The following is a 23547-nucleotide window of genomic DNA, read 5'->3' as shown; positions in this document are numbered from 1 at the left end:
GCCGTAGGGGGGGATCAAAGTCATGGCGTTTCAGTGAGCGAGCCCTTATCAGAGCCCTATCAGGAGCTTTATGGCACTGAATTGTTTTCAGTAAACATTATCTCACAGCTGCCTGCTCCCAGGCTGATGGAGGGATGGGTTTCTGAACAAGGTCTGGTGTCCCCACACACCCCCCCATTTCTGTCCCTCACAGTACTTGGATCACAGGCATGAACAACCATTCCCAGATGTTGTGCATGACAGGGATTCAAACTTAGGTCTCCATGCTTGAGCATGCAGCCCACCGACTCAGCCATCTTCTGGCCACGTGGGTTACAATTGTGACCCACGGGAAAGCTGTTCTGATGCTAGCTCTGATGGATCCTGCTGTGTTCTGAGGCCCAGCACATTTGGGATGAAAAGTATTAGAGTCAAATTCTTTAACGTTATACAACTTCTACATAAGTTAAGAAAAAAAATATTTTGCATTATGAGAGTTTTTGTTTTCCCTCTTGCTTTCTGACTCTCCATTTCCCCTTACGTACGTTCCTTTTCAGATCACTTCTGATTCCTCTCCAAGTGCTTTCCTGATGGGGGTGTCCTTCTGTATATGCTTGTCTTATTGGTTGATAAATAAAGCACTGTTGGCCAGTAGGGAAGCAAGATAGGTGGGACATATATATATATATATATATATATATATATGTGTGTGTGTACTTAAGACAGAACTAGCCAATGAGAAGTCCTGGATATTGGCCAATAGCATTGTAACTAATAGAGTCTCTGTGTGTTACTTGGGGTTGATGCGGCTCTGGGACCAGGCTGGTGGGAAGAATGCTCATTATACCTTCCCTTTAATAGAGTTCTGTCCTGCGAAGCAGCAGTGGTCTCTCCCTCTTAGTCCAGTAGAGGGCCTTAACCAAGGAAGGGATTTCCCCAGTTTGAGAGTTGCTCTTTTCCTAGTAACTACCTGGAGCTCAGAAGAACTCCTGATTTTGAACGATCAAATAATAGGCATAGGGGGAGATCAACCAATCATTGATGAGTGGTAGGTGACTTCTCAAGGTAAGTGTGGAGAAGGTACTAACAGTGGGAATCGCACAGGTGCAATCTACCTCTGAGCTAAATCCAATTTCATGCATCAAATATGAGCAGCCTCTGCAAGCCAGTCTAAAACATAAGTAAATAGCCTAAAACATAAAGTATACTTGCCTCAAGTAACCAGTACTTTCTACATTTTGTAAAGTAGAACTAAAGACCTTTTAAATCTACCCTAAGCTGCGTCTTCAAGCCCAGATGAATGCATTATAAATTATCTCCATGTAGATTTGTTTCTCCCCTGGGTTTTGTTGTTGTTGTTGTTTGCTTGCCTTTGTATTCTCTTCCTCTCACAATGAAAATCCATCCACAACACCATACTGCTGAAATTCTATTTCTCTTCCCAAATAAACTCAATAGGGGTTAATCAACCCCACTGCCAAGGGCCTGAGTAGGAGCAGCAGATTAAAACTGGAGAGACCACATGTTAAACTAGGTGCTAGGACTCTGCCCTCACTCAGGTGGAATAATCGGTTCCATGGTCATCTGAAACACCAGAATCCGCCAGAACTGGGATAGCTCCCAGGACCGCCAGACCACAGACCCTTTGTTCGTCCCCATGATACTGCACAGCTTTCCAGGGCATTTCCAGGCATTCTAATCCCAAGCCAAGAGCTGCTGGGTCCATAGCTCTGTTCTCAGATCCCAGGCAAAGCACAAGTGTGAAACCCAACTTTCAAAGATAGTTCCCTCGGCCAGGGTAAACAAAGAACTCTTCCTAGGCAGCTCTGGGTCATGGAGATAGCAAAGGGTGGAGCTTCTAGTGAGCTCATCTGGGGAGAGACCAAGTCTGGGAGGATAAGAGCAGTGTCAGGTGTGTAGTGTTGCAGTGTGTTTATTCTAGAACGATCTGTGGTTGATTGTAACTAAAGCAAGCCAACCAGCGGCATCCATCTTGGGGTCTCTAGTCTGGCGTTAGGTAACGAGCCTGCAAGGGCACAGGGCCTGGAAAAATAAGGCAAACAGATCCTCATGATGAGGAGTGAGGAGAGAAAACACAGAGGAGGGTTCTGGTGTCAGGAAACATGGAGGAGGTGGATTGGTGGCGGTGGTGGCGGCGGTGGCAGCGCTCCATCCAGAAGCCAAGGCAAGCAGGCACAGAGCAAGCACTTTCCCCCGGGACCCCCTCACATCAGGGTCGCCACATTTAGGGTGGGTCTTCTGACTTCCAATTAAGGAATCAAAGAAATCTCCCACAGGCGTGCCCAGAGGCTAGGTTAATCTACACAATCCCTCACAGGGTTTCCTAGAAGTGTGCCTTGTGGATGATTCTAGATCCTGCCAAGTTGGCAAACTATGAACCATCACAAGAGGCCTATCCGACTTCAAACTAAGGTGTTGTGTAACAAACTGGAGCCTGTTGTGACCGTTAAAGCCAGGGGACAGAACACCCCGCGTCGATAAAATCAGAGTAGGTCTGGCTGGGAGCAACTCCAGCCACAAACAGAGACTTGGGAAAGAGGGACAACGAAAGCATTTCACTAGGGTTGTTCAACACTCAGCAAGTCACTGAGGAAAAGAGTGTGACTCGGAGCCAGCTCTGGGACTCACTGTACCAGTCAGTGTGACTTGGAACCAGCATTAGGAATCACTGTACCAGCCAGTGTGACTCAGAGCCAGCATTGGGAGTCACCACCAGTTAGGGTTCTCCAATGGAACAGGATGGACAAGAGAAATCTGTGTAGTGAAAAGGGGTTTACTAGATGAAATACAGGAAATGCTTCCTGTAGGCCAATGATGGCCACCTCATACTGGAGGCTGTGAATCTAGGAGTCATTTGGCTCATGAAGCTGATGTCTTGGCAGTCCCAATCTGGCACTGGAGGCCCGGAGGACTCTTGGACTGACGTCTTCAGCCTACGTGAGATTCCTGAAGTAGTGGGTGCTAACACAGGCGAGGGACAGATGAACTTCCAGTGAGGGAAAAGCAGTTTCCATCTCCCATGTCCATTTCTCTGGACTGTCACCCACACCTTAGGGAGAGCCCTCCTGCTTTAAAACCCCCTCACAGGAGTGCCCAGCAGTTTGTGTTTTAGTTGATTCCGAGGCAGTCAAACTGGCACACCTGGAACCAGGTGCGAGATCATCACACTACTTGACAAGAAAAGAAAAATGTGAAAGGAATATGAGGAGCTAACTTACATACTGACTTGGTCAATCAGGTATATTAAGTGCAATTCAGTGGAGTACTATGCAGCAATGAAAAGGAATTAGGTATACTTTTGTGGCCTGCAAATAGTCTCACAACTTACTGAAAAAAAAAAAAAGCACAGTAAGCTTTAGCATTGGTACCCTAAATGGTGGCTTTATGGCCCCCTTACCATGGATACCATAAACAAACATTACCTTTAGTAGGAAAATTATGAACCTTTAACTACAGTTGTACTTTGGAATATGCCTCTATAAACACAAAGAAGCACAGGCTTAAATCATTACAGTTCCTTTGGTAGCGTGGATCCTGGTGGCTCCCGAAGGAACACTGGGAAGCTGGTCTGTAAGTACACACAGGGAGTCGGCTCAAGTCTGTGGTGCCTGGGAGCTCACAGCGGCAGTCCTGGGTCCCTGCCTCATGCAAAGACGCAGGGTATAATGACACTATAAAACCAGAGTAAAAGAGCTAGGACGGATCGCTTCAAGATAAAAGAACATAGATTATTTTGGTATTACATTAAATATTTAATAATTTTATTTAAATTATAACTACCACAAATAACTTATACCCACTACCCTGGGTCCCCACACTCCCTCCATTTCAGTGCTGCCGTGGAAGTACGTTTCCAAACACAGGTACGACACACACATGACGATGACGTCAACCTAATTACACAAGCCGCCTCCAAGAGTCAAAGCGCCTGGTCTCTCTCATGAAGTCACAGCTTGCTCACTGTAAGGACAGCGCCTGGGTTGGGGGAATCATGGAGAGAATACAAGCTCTGGGAGCTCTGTTAATGCTGGAGTGCAAACATTTTTCTATCTTAGATTTAACTACTTCAGACAAGTTAAATCTAAGATAACTTAAAACTGCAAGGGCTCTTCTTAAGTAAAACCAATTAACATCTAAAGTGTCCAGTGTTTAGATGATTCTTTTTTTACTTCTCCCACATTATCAAAAAAATCTACTTATTAATTCATTTGACTGTAAACCTTACAAAACTGTTTATTAAAATACTGCATGCTTACAGGAGGCATTTGAGCCCACAAATAAAAAGACTTATTTTGATAAGTCTAACCATAACAATTCTGAGGGTTTTTTTTAAGTAATCCCTTCATTAGCTAAAAACAATTAAAATTTTAACTTTGGAAAATTCTGATTGTAAAAACTTCTGAACACACTTCGCTAACATCCGGATCAAAACTCTAGTTTCCACATGGGTACCACGCAAGCACCCCTAGGAACTGTCATTGCATGCCACGGCTATCAGTCATGTTAGGGAACATTTTGATTTAGTTTTGGCCCATTCCTTTTCTTTTCTACCTGAGGAGTATTGTCTTTAGGCAACAATGCTTTCCCTACATTCATTGCTAGCTCTAAAGCAAATATGGGTTTTCCTCCTGCAGTTCACCCTTGTCTACTGAATCGGTCACCCAACGTTCTTGAAGGATCTTAAACTTTTTCTTAAGAGTCCTTCTGAAAGCTTTGAAGTCCGAAACTCGGCTCTGATCTTCCCCGACGACTACATGAGATACCCCCTCAGATAAGCGGGACACCACCCTGGCTCCATGAAACCGCAGCTCAAGCGCTGTCACATCTAATCTCGTTGCTTTGATTTTGGAACTCGAGTCATTAACAACGGCATACACGTCCAGATAAACGGCGCAGCGTCGAAACATACAGAGAGGAGAGCGGTCCCAGGAATAACGGTATTCTAGGTCAGCGATCACAGGGGTCATCTCTTCCGGAGTCTGGCGCTCACCGGGTTTCTTAATTCCTAAAAACACTTCTTTCAGCTGATCCAAATCTGTATCAACAAAGTAGCTATCACCATAGCAATCATATTCACGGGCGAAATGCTGCTTTGTTGACGGGCACATGTGAATCATAAAGCGGGGTTGCCACGGCACACACGTTTTTGTTTTAAAACACTCTAGAAGCCACTCGGGCTTGACAACATCGTATCGATCTGAAGAGATAATGTTTCTCACCCTTATGTTCTCACACCCTGCAATCACACAGTACGTGTCTGGGCCTGGATTCTGCACTATATAACCACCAAATTCTGCAATTCTGTTCTCTAGGTCAGACTTGGGATAACCATCCAACCCACTCATAACACAAAACTCCACATCTTCAAATACATTGGAAACTTTGCTGATGTTAGAAAGGTTAGGCGCTTTGAAGTGTTCAATAATTCCAATGGCTTTCTTCATTTTGGAGACGGGCTTCCGCCTCTTTTCTCTAGGCTCATCGTCGTCACCTACGTGAAGGTGTTTTGTGGCAAGTTTCCCAGATGCTCTCCCCCTCAGCTCTTCCAGGTCGCCCAGAGTCATGCATTCATGCCACTCTTTGTCCTCTCTGATCTTCTCGATACGTGGGAAGCGCAAGGTGGTGCCGGTCTTGTACATGTCACTGGGGACAATCTCTGCTGCCTTAATCTGGACAATAACAGAGTTACAGGGCTCAATGTAGACTTCCGGCTTCTCTGTTCCACATAAAATGCTACTCGGTGGGGATTTCTTATGAAAGGGCTTCCAGTACTTGGCCAATTTCAAGCCGAGATCATAGAGTTCTTTCATGGTGTATCCCGACCCAACGCGGCACAGAGTATGGAACACAGATGGCCGCTCACCATGAGGGGGCTTCCCGGCCACCGCACACAAAAAGTGAGACATCATGCCACCTCGTGACCCTTTCCCCCAGTAGCCCCCCACAATTAAGAGGTCTAATTCATCCATCAATCCATTGACATACTCTGGTTTAATTTTTAGCCACCCTTCACCTCTCTTGTCTGGCTTGTAGATGGACAGAGGGTGTTTAATCATGATACCTTCCTCTCTCTTATCTATGGCTTCGTTTAATGCATCTACGACTTCGCTCTTCGTGTGAGCTAGCTTCTTCTGCACAATTTCTATTCGGCCTTGGGTGGGTGTAAAAGTGCCATTAAGGATATCATACCTCTTCCTCAGGGTCTCACGCCCTAGCTTCCTATCATTGACCATCAACACATCAAAAACACAGTAACACGTCTGTAGGTCGGAATCTTCCACCATCCTTTTGATGTCAAATTTGACGCCCTTTTGCATGAACGTCTGTGTGGTCGGGTTGTAGGCCATCATCTCACCATCGAGGATGCACGCCTGCACGTCCGTCCGGAACGCGTTGTGGATGAACGGGGTGAGAGAGCCCTCCTGTGGGGATGCGCCAAACTGGGCGGTGTAGTCATAGCCGTTTCTGGAGAAGTACTGGTACGCCGTCCCGTTTTTGTGCATCTGCATGCGTTCCCCGTCCAGCTTGGTTTCGATGTAGAAACTCTGCTGCTTCATGTCCTTCTCCACGCGCTCCACATCTGCTACGGCGGCGAGCATCGGCTTAAAGGCAGCAAACAGAGTGATGGAGATATCACTGAGCCCCACAGAGGGGTCGTGTAGCTGCCTGCAGACCTTTTCCAGGTCTGTGGTGACGTTGTGCAACTCAATTGCATCGTTGTGAAAAACGTTAAGTATGGTTTGTTGGCTGACACCAAGCTTCAGGTCCTTAATAATCATACGGATCAGCCACTTTTGCTCAAGGGCTGAACTCTGGGTTATTAACTGAAGAAGGCTCTTTTTCACTAGGTCTTTCCTTTTGCCAGAATTATTGCTGGCGACTAAGTCTAAGAGTTCATTTACCTGCTGTACAGTTAAGCTGCCTTTCTGCAAGCACCTTGGCTTCAACACGAAGTATGCTATCATTGCGAAGTCCCCAGCATCTGTGCGAGCTCCGCTGGGCGTTCGATAATTCAGGAGCTTCAGGGCATCCTTGCCTTCTCTTGGTAAATTCAGCAATTCGATGTAAAGCTTGGCGAGCATGGTTTCTTTGATCCCATAAGCCATCCTCTCTCTTTCCAGCTGAGGAAGAATAAGTCTCATCGCTGGGTAAAAAGAGTCCGAGACATCTTTCTTGTTCTTATGGAGGGCATCATGAAATTTTCTCCAAGAATCTAAGAATTCCTTGAAGTGCCTGATCTTTTCTGCACGGTCTTTACTTTTCTGTATTCGTTCTAACGTGGAACATAAATCCGCAAAGGGAACGTGAGCGGCAACGGTTTGTGAAGTTTGTGACGTGGCCATAGAAGCAACAGCAAACCCTCTGAACTGATAAAACAAACGGAGAGCAACTTTAAGCAGCAGCTGCAATCTATAAATATTTAAAACAATGGTCCATTTAGACCACAGTAACTATTATAGTTCACTCAAGGAAAACAGGTCAATGCAATAAACGGATCCATGTGTAGCCGCTTTTTCTTCCGCCCTAACCAACATTTCCAATCACAGTTTCATTTCCTATAACTATCAATTTATCTTTTTTAAAATTTATTCTTTATGTGCATTGACATTTTTGTATGTATGCACATTTGAGCAAGGGTGCCGGATCACAGACAGTTTCGAGCTGCCATGTGGGTGCTGAGAATTGAACCCAGGTCCTGTGGAAGAGCAGCCAGTGCTCTTCACTGGTGAGCTTACCAATTTATTTTAAATGCTAGCAATCACTGGTATTCTATGTCCTAATTATTTAGCACAGAACGCAAAATACTATCATTTCTAATAATGAAAATCAAGTCAGCTGAAATCAATTTTATTTCTCAGTCTCCGAGGCAGGTCTGTTTGATTCTTCTTTCTTGGATAATTATACAGCACTCAAAGCAAGCTACTTGCCATGGTGTTTTTAACAAATCACTTGCTTAGTGAACTGGAACCTGACTCCTTAGACATTCTGACATCCAAATCATAGCCGACAAAAACAAACAATAGTGATCCTTGTCTTCCAGCCCAACAGAACTCACGTCTGTATTTATCTTCATTCCTTCACTGACAGCTAAGACAAAACTTCTGCCATTCAAAACCCAACTGGAAGTTCTCCCCCCATAACAGCCTCACATTTACCATTTTTATCACAGATACCCAAATATCAATTCATTGTTAAATTTCTTTATGCTTTCTACTTACCGAATGTTCAGTGCCAACATAGAAGCCAGGGAGTATGCTATGGCCAATAGAGTGTGCTTCTGCTTTAAGACAGCATACGCTCTATAAAGAACAAAGGGTTACATGTGAGCAAGATATAATAGCATGCTGAGTGCTTTACCAAAAAAGAATACTAAAATCCTAACCCTAACAACCACCGCCCTTTCATCAAAGACATCTAAAATCAAGGAAGTAACTGAGTAGTGTCTAGAATGTTCCTAACATGGTTATATGTGTATGAAACCTGCCTGACATTTAAATATTCCTGTAGGTTCTATGGGGATCTTTGTCAGTTACTTTAACGTGGCTTATATTACGCAACAGTCAAGCAAGTTTTCTAAAAGTGATTTCAAGCAAGATGCATGTTCCGGAGATCACAATCGTGCTTCATCCAGTGACTTTTGACAACAGCATCTGGTCAGGCAGCAGGGATTATGAAAATCCCTACCTTCCACTTACATACCCCACAATGACAAGTCTCACATTAAGTGGTAATCTGTGCCATCAGTGACAAGTATAATGCAGATTTGCTTGTAGAACTAATTACTAGACGTTTACAAGTGATTTGTGGGAAAGCATGGAGGTGGGGACCTGGTTGGTTAAACACTGACAGCAGCAAAACTGGCTGCCAGTTTGGATCTGCCTGCACTGGCAATGATTCAGAGCAAGTATTCATAGCTCATGGACGGAAAGACAGACTTGGCTTCTCAGTCTTATTTTTGACAGAGGGAACCCAACTAACCCAGTGAGTGAGATCAAGATAAGCCCACCTGGGGCTGTATCTCCTGACATTTCTGTGATTTTCGTTAACTGCATCCCCTGCTGGAGTTGGTTTGCATAACGAACTGCACCACCTGCTTCCTTCAAGTGGGTACTCGATGGTGCATAATGCTAGTCATAACTTCTGTACAGTGCGTGCAGAATGCAGTATATTAGGAAATAGGCTCTGAATCTCTGAGTATAGGTGCACTTTCTATGTCCATCTATACAATGCAGATGGTCTCAAACTTGTCTTCAACAAACCAGAGCGTCGACCCAGGTGAGTTTATAATAACAGTGTATTTTAGGCAACGGTGTGAATACACATACGTCTTAAAATAACTATAAACACAGATAACAAAGGTTGCAAAGTGCTATAAAAGAAAACATACAAATTTTGTTTAGTGCTACTGCAAGGAAAGTTAAATACCGGAATTTCTGCTTTTACCCACCATCCAATTTTATATTACTTTGTTTGCATCCTGAGGGTTAGGATCACGCTTTCCACTTGCAATAAAACAAATTATGATCGTAGGCTTCAGGCGCCGAAGAAACTTTCGAAGGTGCTCAACGTGGTGCCCTGACACCTGTTGCTGTAATGCTTGCCCACTAAGCAACCTGTAAAACCCAATACTTCCGAATACGAGGTAGGTAGGGGGCGAGGGTCGGGGGGTGCAGAGAATCATCACTCTCAGAATGAATGCAAGTAATTAGAACGGGGTGTCATCACCCGGGGGCTGCCAAGAGCCACCTGGAAACAAGTCAGCAGCGGTCCAGCTGCACCGCGGAAGGCGTCACCCCACGACAAGCTCCGGGGTGACGACCCTAGGACCTGCAGGGCGGGAAGGACCTCGAATCGACACCCTCTTTCTCCCACCCAAGCATACCTCCGATTTTGCACCGTCCCCTCCAAACACTCAGCCTCACGCCCACCGGAAGCGGCCTCCACCATTAAGCCGGTCCGGCGTTTCCGCCAGGTGTTTGCCGCGCAGCCGCAGTGGGGACACGAGAACCCGGCGCGGAGCAGGGAAGCGGGCGAGTGGGCTGCGCAGGCGCAGTGATGAGCAGGTGGGCAAGCGCGGAGGCTCAGGGCGCCTGCGCAGCAGGGCCTCCCGGGCCCCCGGGCTGTAGCTGAGGACGTTCCTTTCCGCGCCGCTGGGTGTCGTCGTTGAGCCGAATTTGGAGCACTGGGCTGCTGCTGCCCGGGCATGCTCGGCTGTAAACCTTCCAGGAGACAAGTGCATCCTCCCTCCTAAAGTGTCTAGGGCTGCAGGAAAAAGGCTTTTGGAAAAAAAAAAAAAAACAAAACAACAACCTCAGGTTCTGTGTTCGTAGCGTTTTCACTGTGCAGAAAAACAAGACGTGATTTCACAGCCATGCATGATTCCTGGCGCAGCAGCATAGGTGCGTGGACTGCAGGCCTCCCAAATGTGCTGGGTGGCTGGGGATAAAGTTAGCCAGCAGTTTTTGTTGAACTCCTACTGTCTGTCACTCGATAACACATAGTAGATACTCAAGATGGATGGGAATAGAGACGCAATGCCCTGCATCCCATGAACGCTGCCTTCCACTGGCAATGCGGCCAGGACCCGCCCTGCCCCACCAGCTAGGGTGCAGCAGTTAAGGGGGGGGAAAGTGAGCGCGCCTGGGATCACTTCCTTTGGAAGTGACTCTTGGCTGAGCTGGTGAACACCGAGGCGTCCAGGGCTCCCCGGGCCCGTTTAACGTGCAGAGCCCGTAATTCACAGCACCAGCGGCCCTGGGGCGGCTTGTGGCCCGGGGCTTTCTGCTTAGCTCGCCCGGGTCTCCCGCGTGTCGCCTGTGATGTTGCGAAGCCACCGGTGACTGCTGTCGTCGTCGTCGTCGGGGGCCCCAAGCTGGCGTCCCGGTGCAGTCGCTGCTCCTGAGCCCCGACGTCAGGCACGGGCGGAAACTTTGCGTGAGTGATGTGGGAACCGCGACTTAGGAAACGAGAAAAACTGGAAATCGACTCAAAGCCCTGACGTGACGGTAGTGTGCAGTCTTAGCGACGTGGTTCACGGGGAAAAACCAAATTTGTTTTGTGTTGTTCCCCGAGGAAGGAAGGAAGGAAGGAAGGAAGGAAGGAAGGAAGGAAGGAAGGAAGGAAGGAAGGAAGGAAGGAAGGAAGGAAGGAAAGGAAGGAAGAAAAAGAAGGACACGATTGCCCCTGGGTGTAGTGGAAGAGAAAGTCTATTGTGGATAAAAGGGAGAGCATAAACAGAGGCAGAGACATCTGGCAGAATCCGGAGTGAACACGACCCTGAGCTGAGCCTCAGGACTGTGAGAGTAAAATGTGTGTCTGCCTTGGCAGGTCCACTACAGTGAAGTTAACAAACAAACAAACAAAAAACCAACAGGGCTGCTCTCTGCCTCGCGAACGCCACCCCTCCTTGCCACCTCCCCGCAGCGTGTGCCGAGAGCAGCGCACCGGAAACGCGGAGCCGTTTCTGACTCCTACCGGCCCTCGTAGCGGGAGGGCGGAGCCTAGCGCTCTGCGCAGGCCTAGAGGGTCATCCTGGCTTCCTACTCCGAGGAGGAAGCCGGAGAACGGGTTATGTGGGGGCCGGCGGGGGCCTTTGCCAGCGACGCCGCGCGCGGGCCGGAAGTGCAGGCTGCGCCAGCAGCGCCGCAGGAGCTCCGGGCTCGACGGTGGCGACGGCGGCCCCTCGGCGGGAGGAGGACGATGAGGAGCGGCGGGGGCGGCGCGGGGCCTCGCTGCTGCGCGGAGCCGGGTTCCGAGCCCGCGGCCGACTGCGCAGCCCGCCCGCGAGCCTGAGTGAGTGCGGCGGGGACCCCGGCGGCTGGGATCCGGGAGCCGCCGTCGGCCTCGGTCCCCTCCCTTCCATTTCCCCGCCCGCCTGCCCGCTCCCCCGGAGCAGTTGGTCAGCAGACCCCGGGCTCGGGTCGGTAACAGGTGCAGCTCTGCGAACGGCGCGGCTGCAGGCAGGCGATCGGGGCCTTAAAAGCCGAGAGTTTCCGCACACCTGAAGTCACTTGGCCGGGGCTAGACTTTTGCCACCATTGGTGCGAAGCGAGGATGCTTCAGGGAGTGTACTCGAGCTGAGCTGTCAAACGACAGTAAACCCCGGGCAGCTCTTTTTGCTCTCACAACCCCCCCCCCCCGCGCTTGCTTACTAAGGCAGCAGTAACAGAGTAGCCCACTGGCTTTAAGTTTGACGTTTGGGTTTGTTTGTTTGTTGTTTGTAGATCCAGCCCGTCTTCTGTCATGAATTAGTACTCAGGTGTGTGCGCGCTTAGACGTGTTCTTTTCTGAAGCACTGTTTGGTCTCTCTGAGAACCGACGGTGGTCGATGTAGAGTTGTGTCGTTAACTGTACTGCCTGAGACCTCACCACCCGGTTGAGCCCCGATTGAGTTGGACTTGCTCTTGTCTACGCCTTGGGCCTTGCTTGCAGTATGTGGAAAGTGTAAAGCCCAGTAACGTAAGGTCACACTGCCTGCAAGGAACTCCCAGCGTGTGTACGCAGGCTCGCCACCACACAGGTGAATACCGCCCCATAAGTTGGCACATTCTGCAGAATGGAACTGTTGGTGGCAGTAGGAAGAGAGGCCCAAGGGAAACTTTCTGGAGGATCTATAGACGGAGCTGGGTGGGTTCCAACCGGAAAATGAAGCCTTACCCTAATAACTTTACTACATGCAAGTATAGTAACCACTGGTGAGTCGTTGCTGTGGTTTAGCTGGGACTCGCCATGCTTACTGAGACCCTAGGTAATAAAATGCTTGAACTTTGTCCCTGAAGCGGCAGCGTTTTATCACCACATCTTAGCCATATTTCAACTAAATGCTTGACCCTGCCTTTGTGTATTAGGAAATAGTCAAAAACAACAACAAAAACCAAGCTAGTTGAAGGCAAGCTGCTTCTACACTTGCAGCTACAGGTAGAGCTTGGCTGGCTGCCTTCCCCAGAACACTGCAGGCAGCTTGTCTCCTGAATGAGAGAGTTGCTGGTCAGACTCTCCCGAACCAACTGAGGGACATGGTACAGAAACTCAGGCACTGGGCTGTCAGTCTCTCCTTACCGCATCCTGCAGTTGTGGTATCTTTCTAATGACTGCTGGTCTGTCTCAGGGAAACCTGAGGCCCTTAAACACCCATTTTAGAATAGATCTAGGACAAGCCCCAGTTGTTGTAATTAAGATGTTTGGTGAGTGGCAAGCTTCCTAATACCTTATTACATTTTATGCCACCGAGTCTCACAAGTCTTAGATCCCAAAGCAATGAGTTCTTCTAAGTTTGTTTGCCAGGGGTGCTGGTTTTCCACAGCAAAAATAGCCTCCATCTAGAGTGACCCCTGGAACCCAGATACTTCTGTGAAGTCTGCTTCATGTAAGAAAATAAGTTTCAACTCAGTATCTAAAATTTGGCCTGTTTACAGTCTGCCACCAGTATTTAGGTTTCTTTCAGTTTACCGTTTTCTTACGTGCTGATAAATTGTCTGAACAAATTGTTATTGGCTTCCATGGTGACAATAATCTACCATCCAAGTTTTTTGCTAAGATGACTGCATTTACTCATCCTTTAGGGCTTCAAGGGGGGAAGCAGGGAGGTGACACTCAGTTCCGACTTGGTGTGATTTGCAAGTGTTCTAATGCTCTCTGGACCCCGTAGCCCCTCCAGAGGCCGTGTAGGCAGATCTGCTCATCTGTCCCCGAGGACTATTAAAATACGCTTGCTCATTATTGATGGCATGTGGGTAACCATCAGGGAAACGGATAGCCAGTTCTGTGGTGTCTTCAGCACTCGAGGGCAGATATTTGTGTTTTCATTGCAGCTGTGCAGCTGGCAAAGAGCCAGAATGCGCCAGTGCTTAGCAGCAGAAGAGAGAAGTCGGTGGGAGAATGGAGTTCTATGCTCCTTGAGATGTGATTGAAATCTGTGAGTTCCTCCAGAGTCATTAATGAGCGTCTCTCAAGTTGTCCCTTTGTGACGTGGTTATCACCAGGGACCTGTCCTGTGCTCACCAATCTGACAGTTTTCAGCCAGCTAGACATTGAACTTGACAGAGGTAGTTTCCAAAGATACACTTGCTGTTAACAAGTATAAACTATACTTTTTTCTACTTTATTAAAAATTATTTGAATAAGCAGGAAGTAATTTTATCTGTGGGGTAGTTTTGACCTTTATTAAAATATAAGTTTGTCTATGATAAAGAAATTGATCTGACCAGTTTAGTGTCTAGTTTATTACCACGCTGACAATTAAAATACTTTATAGCTGAGTTTCAGTTATTCATATATTTGTTACTCTTCCAGGTGAAATGTTACAGGATAAGAAGCTCATATCATATATTGCACAAAGGATTTAAATAGAATGCTGTTCTTAATTTGCAGGACTCAAGATTATGGTGGAAGGCAGTGGAGATGCTTATATTAAAGAGTGGTAAAGCTCTCTGGTTTCAGGTCTCTGTCTCTCTGGTGGTGTGTGTGTGTGTATGTATGTGTGTACTCGCGCACGTGCATATACAGCTGAAAGCTGGTGCCCTCATAGTTCAGAATAGGGCATTGGATCTATCTCCTAGAGCTGTGGAGAGCTGTCCAGCTGAACTCAGGTCCTCTGCAAGCAAGAATAGTGCTTGCTCAACTGGGCATTGGTGGCGCACACCTTTGATCCCAGGGAGGCAGAGGCAGGTCGATCTTTGTGAGTTCGAGGGCAGTCTGGTCTACAGAGCGAGTTCCAGGACAGGCTCTAAAGCACACAGAGAAACCCTGTCTCCTGTCTCGAAAAGCCAAAAAAAAAAAAAAAAAAAAAAAAGGTGTTTTCTCTTAACCACTGAGCCATCCTCCAGCCTTCAGGACAGCTTTATATTTTGAGTAATCATTGAAAACTCAAAGCAGTTTGGATTGTATAGATATTTTATTGTTAAAAATACTTTATAGCTGAGTTTCAGTTATTCATATATTTGTTACTCTTCCAGGTGAAGTTAAAAGTGGGAGTTTGTGAATTAGTAATAAATCCGTGACCAAATGACAAGCAGCATTTCTTGCACACCTCCTGTAAATTATAGAAATAGGGCTATGACATTGTTTAAGGTTTTCACATCACTTTGCTGTCTGCTTGGCGAGGTGTCTGCATCCGAGCTCTCCTAGGTAAAGCATGCACCGTAGACCCACGCACCGCTCTGGATGGAGGTGGAAGAGCACAGTGCTCTCTGCTGCTGCAGCACACTGAGGAGGTCACTGCTTAGAGGCCACTTAGATTGTGGTGTTAGAACCTGTGTCAAAGAAGTCTTGATGCTCATGCAGTGGAACCCGCTCGTATGTGTCATGTTACACTCCTGTCAACTTAAAACTCCTGGTGTAATTTTTGGTCATTTAGAGTATGTTCACTGAATTCAGCATTTTCTTGCAAATGGTAACACATCCAATCAATCAGTTGCCAGAAATCACACTTTCTGCTATCACCACCACCGCAGAGTAGTCAGTCTTCAATATTAGACATTTGAGCTTCATTCATATAAAAATAAAACAGTCTTGTAAACACATACATCTGCTAAATGTAATGACTGTGCTTCCAGTTGCTTATTAAAGTGAAAATGTGCCCCTGTGGAAAGAGCCAGTGTAACCTGCACTCCACATGTGTGTTCAGGCGTAATAGCACAGGAGCTTCACGAACTCCCTGATAGCACGCGTGCATGGAAGCTTTAAAGGTGTCAGCAGATAGCTGGCTGTTTTTACTGCTTCTTCCACACTGTCGCATGGATCTGGCTTTCCCTTCTTCACCGAGCTTATGGCTGGGGTGGGCGGAGGGTCTTGCTTGTTAGCTCAGCACATAAACCCTTGCTTGGGCACGAGTGTAGACTTCAGACACTGAAAAGGTAGATAGCCCCACGGTGTTGTAATGCTGATCCTGTGGCCCCTTCCCTGGGTCCTGAGCAGCCCCAGAAGTCTGTGCCATCGTTCAAGAACCTGAGGCATAAAACCACCCATTTCAGCTGGGGCCTCAGGGTTCACAGAACCTAACTGCTCTAATGTCCTCTCTGCTGTCCTTGCCAACTGTGTATTTAGAGTTTGAATCCTTTGTGTTTCTATGAATAATTATGCTAAGTGATTAAAAATAAGTGGCACAGACAGCTGCTTAATGGAATGGAAGGAATCCTAGCTCTGAAATTATGCTTTGTCCTGCTTTTAAAAGATTCGCTCAAGTTTTACCTTGATGTCTCTGGTGGTGGCAGGCAGTCAAAGTTGACGTTTGCTTTGCTGTGACACAGATGACTGTGATCTTTGATTTCCGCAGTCTCTGTAGCTGCATGAACTTGTCTGAGGCAGGTGCAGTCATGAGAATACATCTGCCATGCAAACAGCACAAACGTTACTCAGCAGGTCATGGGCCATACAACTGCAAAAAGTGGCTGTTGATTGTGTTCAAAAATACAAGATTTAAGCAGCAAGGTTCAGAGTGGTGTCCTTATCTGTGACATTGTCCTCTATCTTTAAGTGGTATAGCATGGTAAGATATGTTAGAACCTAACAATTTGTTTAGAGTCAGCATGGTAAGATATGTTAGAACCTAACCATTTGTTTTAGAGTCAGGGCTAGTAAGCCAGCTGTGGTAAATCTCCAGTGGTTCATATGGGTGTGACAGCACCCCAGGGGCCAACAGCAATATCCTAAGGGGTAGGTGTAACTGATTCTGAACTCTGTTTTTTTAAAGCACCAGTTTATAGGATAGCTAAATATATTGTTTCTTATGCGTGTGTGTGTGTGTGTGTGTGAGAGAGAGAGAGAGAGAGAGAGAGAGAGAGAGAGAGAGAGAGAGAGAGAGAGAGAGAGAGCCTGTGCGAGCTACATTTACTTTGTATGTGGGAATCTGTGGAGGCTAGAAGAGGGCATGGGATCCCCTAGGATAGTTTCATGTGGTTGGGAGCTGCCTGCTGGGTGCTGGAAATTGAATGAGCAGAAGGGACACTTAACTACCGAGCCATGTCTCCAGCCTCCAGGTTGTTTTCTTAGCAATGAAACCATTTGTATCTTTAACATACAAGAGAGCTCAGGGATGAGGAGGTCACATGAGTATGGCCAGCCAGCATGCTTAGTGTGTTAAGTAGTTTTTCACTTCAGCCTCATCTCTCTCTCTCTCTCTCTCTCTCTCTCTCTCTCTCTCTCTCTCTCTCTCTCTCTCTCTCTGTCTCTCTCTCTCTCTCTCTCTCTCTCTCTCTGTCTCTCTCTCTCTCTCTCTCTCTATCTATCTATCTATCTATCTATCTATCTATCTCTCATCTCCAGGCTTTCGCCCAATACATTAGACTTGCTTGTGGCACAGGGAAGCTGTGTGGCAGTGGCTGAAGCCCAGATGGCAGGGTAGGCTATAGTACCTTCCTGCCTGGCAGTCATCAGAGAGCAGATTGCTTCTTGGGCCAGAAGTAGAGCTTGGCTATAACTCTCAGGACCCATGCCTCATAGACCTAGGTCTGCCAGGCAAGCCCCAGGCCTCAGAAAGTTCCACAGTGTCCTGAAACAGTGCCACAAGCTGGGGAGTAAGCACTGAAACCTATGAGGCCATGGGAACCCTGCACATTTAAATCCTAGCTGAGTGTACTTGCCATGGACTTAAAGGCCGGCAGCAGCATCAGAGCACTGGGGTATTGAAGAGACGTAATTCGGATGTAGGAAGTCACCAAGTGACTACTGTGATTGCTTATAATCATCTTGATTGGAATTCTGATACTTCACATTCGTGTCTCGGGAACAGTCCTCTTACAAGAAGCAAGGTTCTTGTAGCACCGTTTCCTGTGTTCCGTTTCCTGAGAAGTGCTTACTAACAGCAGTGTGATAGAAACCCCAGAGCATGCTGCTCAGAAAGCTGTTCCCTGCCATCCGTGTCTTCTCATTCATCTGTAAGTCACAAATATTGTCACAGGGCATATACCCTTTGATTCTGTCATCTGTGGTTGGTGGCATTGATGCTGTAATGCATAAGTTCTAGCATGCCAGGCTTTTTTGACTGTAGTTAACATGATACACTAAGTGAGGGGGACATGTGTTTAGCCGGGGTAAGTTTGAACTGCCAATGAGGCATCAGGTATTGGAGAACAGAGAGATGGGAAATGTAGGTAAGAATAGACATGCTAATGGGACTAATTCATACTAGAGTGTGCTGTGAGTCTTGACAATTAAACCCCCAGGGGTGGGGGAGTGCTTGCTTCCATTCTTGTTATACAGAACCTGAGAAAATTGGTGTTAAAATGCAGAGACCTCTTGTGGCTCTCGCTTATAGAGTTCACTGTGCTCCTTGCTTTGTGTGTGTTCAGGGAGAGTGCAGTGGCAGGTATGAGTGAGACAGAAAACTGCCCTGCACATTGTCCTGACTTTCTTCTAGCAGACCCCATTTCCTGAAGCTCAGTGTCTTCCAAGGGATATTGGGGATGGCCACATCCAGACTGTCCCAGCAGTGAGCAGACATTAGACATCCTGCAGAATGGTCCACTGCAGAGGACAGGGTCTGAGTATAATGGATGTGGGAGTTGTTGACAATGGTTGCTGCTTCCGTCAGCTGGATATGGTGGCCAGTGAGGTTTTTCTCATGTCCTTAGGAGTTTCCTGGCAGTGGGTAAGTCCCCGTAGTGATGGTTTTCAGACATTTGTGTGTTGTCATCAGGTCATGTCTGATAACATGGCAAGGATAGAATTGAGAAACATGAAACCAGATATTCCCCTAGACACAGGCTAAAACTATACAGCAATGACACAGAAGAATGGTATGGAAGAGGTTGCTGCTTAGCGAATCTGTGTTCTTCACAAACAGGTCTGCCACTTCTTACTGCACCGTCAGTCTGTTGGTGAAAATCTCACCCTTCAGTAAACCCATTACTTCTGATTGTGATGCTAAGGTGTCAGTGTAAAATGCATTCCAGCATGCAAAATCACTTGACAAATACTCTTTTCTTGTGATAACTCATAAATATTTTGCCATATGGAACATACTTTAAGGTACAGCTGATTACTTCAGTCATGTGACATGACCAAGTCATGGAGTTAGCTGGACATTTCAGACTTGAAAGACTTCAGTACTACACAAGGCACCAGCCAAGCGCCACATAATTTAGTGGTGATTTTTAGTAAACCATGTTGGCCTCAAGTATATCTTTCCCATTGGTAGCTCAGGTATAGTGGGAAGATGTCACAAGAGGGGGCGTTGGTCCCCCACAGAGCAGCTGTTCTCTGCTTTTCACAAAGCACTGTCTTGTTAACAGTCCATGGGCGTAGGCTCCAACACCCAGCAGAGGACACGCTATTCCATGTGGCACCCAGCTCAGAGACGCTCTCACTTCAACTTGCCTGTAGCCCTAACCGTGAAGGAGCTCACCAACAGCTCACAGTGCTACAGAGAAGCTCAGCCAGTAGCCTGCTCTTCTCAGGTGTCCAGGGAAATGGGCCTGATGGTTAAGTGCCAGTTGCTTTTTATATGCCAAAGGAGGAGCTCTTGTTAACCCTTTATCTGATTAGCAGACTAGACGTGGCGCACTCATCCACTGCTGCCGTAGCTCTTGGCATCTGGCTTTTTCATTGTCAGAACATCGGGACTACATGTAGTTGATAGTGCATCTCAGTGGATAGCTCAGGGTGACTGGTTTGCTGACTGCTCTCCAAATTTAGCAGACTAAAAGTTCTTAAAATGACATTCACATGTTGGAGTTCCCCTAAGGGTATCGCTGAGGTGGATGGTGGTGTCAACAGGCTGGGTTATATAATGTCATTCTGGGCCACCGTCTGTCAGTAGGAAAGAAGCAGTCATACATGTTTATTTTATTAATCTGTTCTAAAAGCTTAGGTTTGATTGGTATTCTTCAAAATGGGCTCATAATTCTTGTGCACTGTGATGTAACCATCCATCGTAAATTATGTTTATCATATTTTTGTTGTCAAAATTATGTTATCCTTTAAGGTGACTTTGAGGAAGATGTTTTGGAAACTTCTAGGTTTATTACTTGTTGGTAATCAGTTATATATTCAGACAAATGGCCCAAGTACCCACTGCTCAGAATATGCCCGTTTTAGCAAACCGATAATGTTCTTAGACATTTTGCTCTTGAGCGTTGTCAAGAGGGATACAGTACTTACACAGGAAAAGGGGCTCAGAGCTATGGTAGCTGAGGATTGCAACTGTGGAGTAGCCTAAGTAGACACAAATATGGGTGTATGCTGGGCTTTCTAGTTCCCCTTACAAGTCTCTCTTTTTTCTTTAATAAGAACTTTGATTTGAAAACTAAGTCACCCTATGACTAATTATCCAGCTGCAGGCACATTTTCCATAGTCACATGTTTCTAAGTGGGGTTTCTGCTTGCTTTTTCCTACTGAGGTAGAGTGGGATTAGATGGCAGGTTGGGAGGTTGAGAGAGGCTAAACGGCAGTAGGGTTTCAGTGCTTTTGCCCTCTGGGTCTCTAAAATGAGCACTGAGTCCTTTTTTGTTTGCTACTCATTGACTCCTTTGTCAGATAACTAGGAGGGCTATGAAAAGAACGATAAGGATTTTGGCTTATTTCGTAAATGAAATCCTAAATGGTATCTTATGACATTTTGCAATCTCTAATGTGCATGCATATGCAGTCTCAGTGCATATGTATTATTGTATACGTTTTAAATCCGGCTTTGGTTCATAATTAAAATCATTGTCATCATTATTGTTCCTGTGACTTTGCAGAGCTGGGGATCAACCCGGGCTTTTACATGTGCTGTCAGATGTCCTCTCACTGACTGACTGTACATGCTGCCTCCACGTTCTTTTTATTTATATCAAGTTGGGGCCAGTTTACTTTCCGTTTCCTTTTACAAGTCAAGAGTGCATCTAAGCTTTGTATGGGAGGTTAGCTGTGTGCCGTCAGTCTACTGCTGCAGAGGAATAAGCCAGCCCTGTGGGAAGCAGTGACGGGTGACAGGGAGAGCAGAAGATGAGCAAACCATGACTGGAGTGGTGCTGAGTGTGTCCTGCACTGCACCCTACTGTTTGCCTGAGGCTAGATTTAATACCTGCAGGCTTGGGTATTTTTTTTTCTTTAAATTATATTTTTACTTGACCTTCAGCACTTCTTTTCCTGTAAGGAAGCTTGCTACAATTGAATAGCATTGTTTATTTCTAGGAATCAGAGAAAGAAAAAGGATTATGTTATTGTTTATGTTCAAAATGACTCATTTGAATAAATACCGAAGCAAGAAGACTGAAGAGGGGGGTGGAATTCAATTGCCCAGCATGCTGGAGCCCCCTGGGTTTAGCTCCCAGCACCATATAAAACTGAACATAATGGTGTCAGCCTGCAATCCTAGCACTGGAGATGTGGAGGCAGGAGGATCAGAAGTTCAAGGTTGTCTATATATAGAATCTGTAAAGAAAAGAGCTGAGTACGGAGACATAGGAAGCAATAATAGAATCTCATTTATGAAATAACTAGCTTGACCAGTGTAGAAGGGTTAAAAGAACAGGGTAGGAGGGGCTCCGAGAGGCATGCTGCCTCCTGACTCATTGTAGAGCTAGGACAGCAGCCAGATCCAAACCTCCATCTTCTCTCGTGTAAAAATGGGAGTGGTGTTGAAATTTTGGTGGTCTTTGTTTGTTTTTTTTTTTTATCAAATCACTGAGAATACGTGAAGTATTGGGAAACAGATAAGTGCCTTTTCACAATCTGTGGGTTTGATGAGTGTTCTGTGACTACAGGTTGGAAAGACGTGGTATGGGGATGATCAGGAGTTGTAGTGGCCCGTTTCATGAGCAGAGTGACATAGTTACTGGAGTACTGGGTGCGTTTCATGGTGGGCTTACCTTTAAAGTAGGTGCTTGCTGAGTCACTACTTCTCTCTGTGTCTCCTAGGATATCTACGAGGAGCTACCATGGAAAAACCCTGGATGCTGTGGAGCTTCATTGAAAGATGGCTACTAGCCTTGGCGTCCTGGTCTTGGGCTCTCTGCCGCATCTCTCTTTTACCCTTGATAGTGACTTTCCATCTGTATGGAGGCATTGTCTTACTTCTGCTGATATTCGTGTCGATTGCAGGGATCCTGTATAAATTCCAGGATGTCTTGCTCTATTTTCCAGAACAGCCGTCCTCTTCCCGCCTCTATGTTCCCATGCCCACGGGCATTCCACATGAAAACATTTTCATCAGAACCAAAGATGGAGTGCGCCTGAATCTCATCTTGGTAAGATACACTGGAGACAATTCCCCATATTCCCCAACTATAATTTATTTTCATGGGAATGCAGGCAACATAGGCCACAGGTTACCAAACGCGCTGCTTATGCTGGTGAACCTCAAAGTGAACCTCGTGCTTGTTGACTACCGGGGGTATGGGAAAAGCGAGGGAGAGCCCAGTGAAGAAGGACTGTGTCTGGACTCTGAAGCTGTTCTAGACTACGTGATGACTAGACCGGACCTCGATAAGACAAAGGTTTTCCTTTTTGGCCGCTCCCTGGGAGGAGCCGTGGCCATCCACTTGGCCTCTGAGAATTCTCACAGGATTTCAGCCATCATGGTGGAGAACACGTTCCTAAGCATACCACACATGGCCAGCACACTATTTTCCTTCTTCCCAATGCGTTACCTCCCTTTATGGTGCTATAAAAATAAGTTTCTGTCCTACAGAAAGGTCTCGCAGTGCAGGATGCCTTCTCTCTTCATCTCTGGCCTCTCTGACCAGTTGATCCCACCCGTGATGATGAAGCAGCTCTATGAGCTTTCCCCGTCTCGGACTAAGAGATTAGCCATTTTCCCAGACGGGACCCACAATGACACATGGCAGTGCCAAGGCTACTTCACTGCGCTCGAACAGTTCATCAAGGAAGTGATCAAGAGTCATTCTCCTGAAGACATGACAAAAACATCATCCAATGTCACTATTATCTGATGCCACCCTCTTGATGGATGCCTTGGGTTTCGGTTTGTGTACAGTGATGATGTCCTTTCCGGGTGTGTGTTCACGCTGGTCTGCACAGTGACTCTGAGTTTTAAGGGCCTCAGCACTCCATTCTGATGGTCCTATAACTTTATGTATTTTTCAGAACTGGGCTTCTTGAGATTATTTCATATTCCCACCAGAACTTCCAGCCTGGTTACACACCCTTAACTTTAGTTTAAGATGTCCGTTGATGGAGTCCTTCCAAAAGTCTCTTGTTGGTTGAGTGGTAAGATCTGGGTTGTAATCAGATGGAGACACAAACAAGAAACCTGCGGGTGTCATCCCTTAAGTAAACATTGGGACCGTCACAGTAAGCGAGCCCAGTGCTACTGCGTTTTCACCGTAAACATTAAGATGAAGTGCATGGTGGTGTTTCATTCTTGACTTATGCAATGCGATATTTTAAATGTAAATAATACTGGTCACATGCAAATGTATATGGTTCCCTGGGTTATATCTATTTTTATGTAAACTCTATTTTGTTTCTTGTGAGGAATGAGTGTGAGGCCTGTGAGCAGATTCCATGCTCTGCTGCTGAGATCCGGGTTTTTCCTAATAAACAGGACCATTTTCCAATGTAGATGTACTGTGTTTCTGTTAGGTACTTTCTGGATCATGGCT

The 23547-nt window shown here is 46.4% G+C and overlaps 2 protein-coding genes across 5 annotated transcripts; one reads left to right on the top strand and one right to left on the bottom strand.

The window, feature by feature from the left end:
* Positions 1-3739: 3739 nt before the first annotated feature.
* On the bottom strand, positions 3740-10287 carry Lig4 (DNA ligase 4). 2 transcript variants are annotated; one of them, XM_040733417.1, is made up of 3 exons: positions 9884-10287; positions 8220-8300; positions 3740-7367 (listed from the first exon to the last, which is right to left on the bottom strand). In XM_040733417.1, exon 3 carries the CDS (start codon positions 7341-7343, stop codon positions 4605-4607), a length of 2739 nt encoding a protein of 912 aa, XP_040589351.1. In that variant the 5' UTR covers positions 7344-7367; positions 8220-8300; positions 9884-10287; the 3' UTR covers positions 3740-4604. The 2 variants fall into 2 exon arrangements, with proteins under 2 accessions (XP_040589351.1, XP_040589350.1); XM_040733416.1 differs by lacking the exon at positions 9884-10287 and adding an exon at positions 9449-9858.
* Positions 10288-10657: 370 nt separating this feature from the next.
* On the top strand, positions 10658-23502 carry Abhd13 (abhydrolase domain containing 13). 3 transcript variants are annotated; one of them, XM_021231365.2, is made up of 2 exons: positions 10658-10935; positions 21842-23502. In XM_021231365.2, the coding sequence occupies exon 2, from the start codon at positions 21862-21864 to the stop codon at positions 22873-22875; it is 1014 nt and encodes a 337-aa protein (XP_021087024.1). In that variant the 5' UTR covers positions 10658-10935; positions 21842-21861; the 3' UTR covers positions 22876-23502. The 3 variants fall into 3 exon arrangements, with proteins under 3 accessions (XP_021087024.1, XP_005077415.1, XP_021087025.1); XM_005077358.4 differs by lacking the exon at positions 10658-10935 and adding an exon at positions 11532-11793; XM_021231366.2 differs by lacking the exon at positions 10658-10935 and adding an exon at positions 11834-12520.
* The last annotated feature ends 45 nt before the right edge of the window (positions 23503-23547 follow it).

This window comes from Mesocricetus auratus, unplaced genomic scaffold (genome assembly GCF_017639785.1).
Source record: "Mesocricetus auratus isolate SY011 unplaced genomic scaffold, BCM_Maur_2.0 Super-Scaffold_100031, whole genome shotgun sequence".
Lineage (NCBI taxonomy): Eukaryota > Metazoa > Chordata > Mammalia > Rodentia > Cricetidae > Mesocricetus > Mesocricetus auratus.
This window is presented reverse-complemented; position numbering and strand designations above follow the sequence as displayed.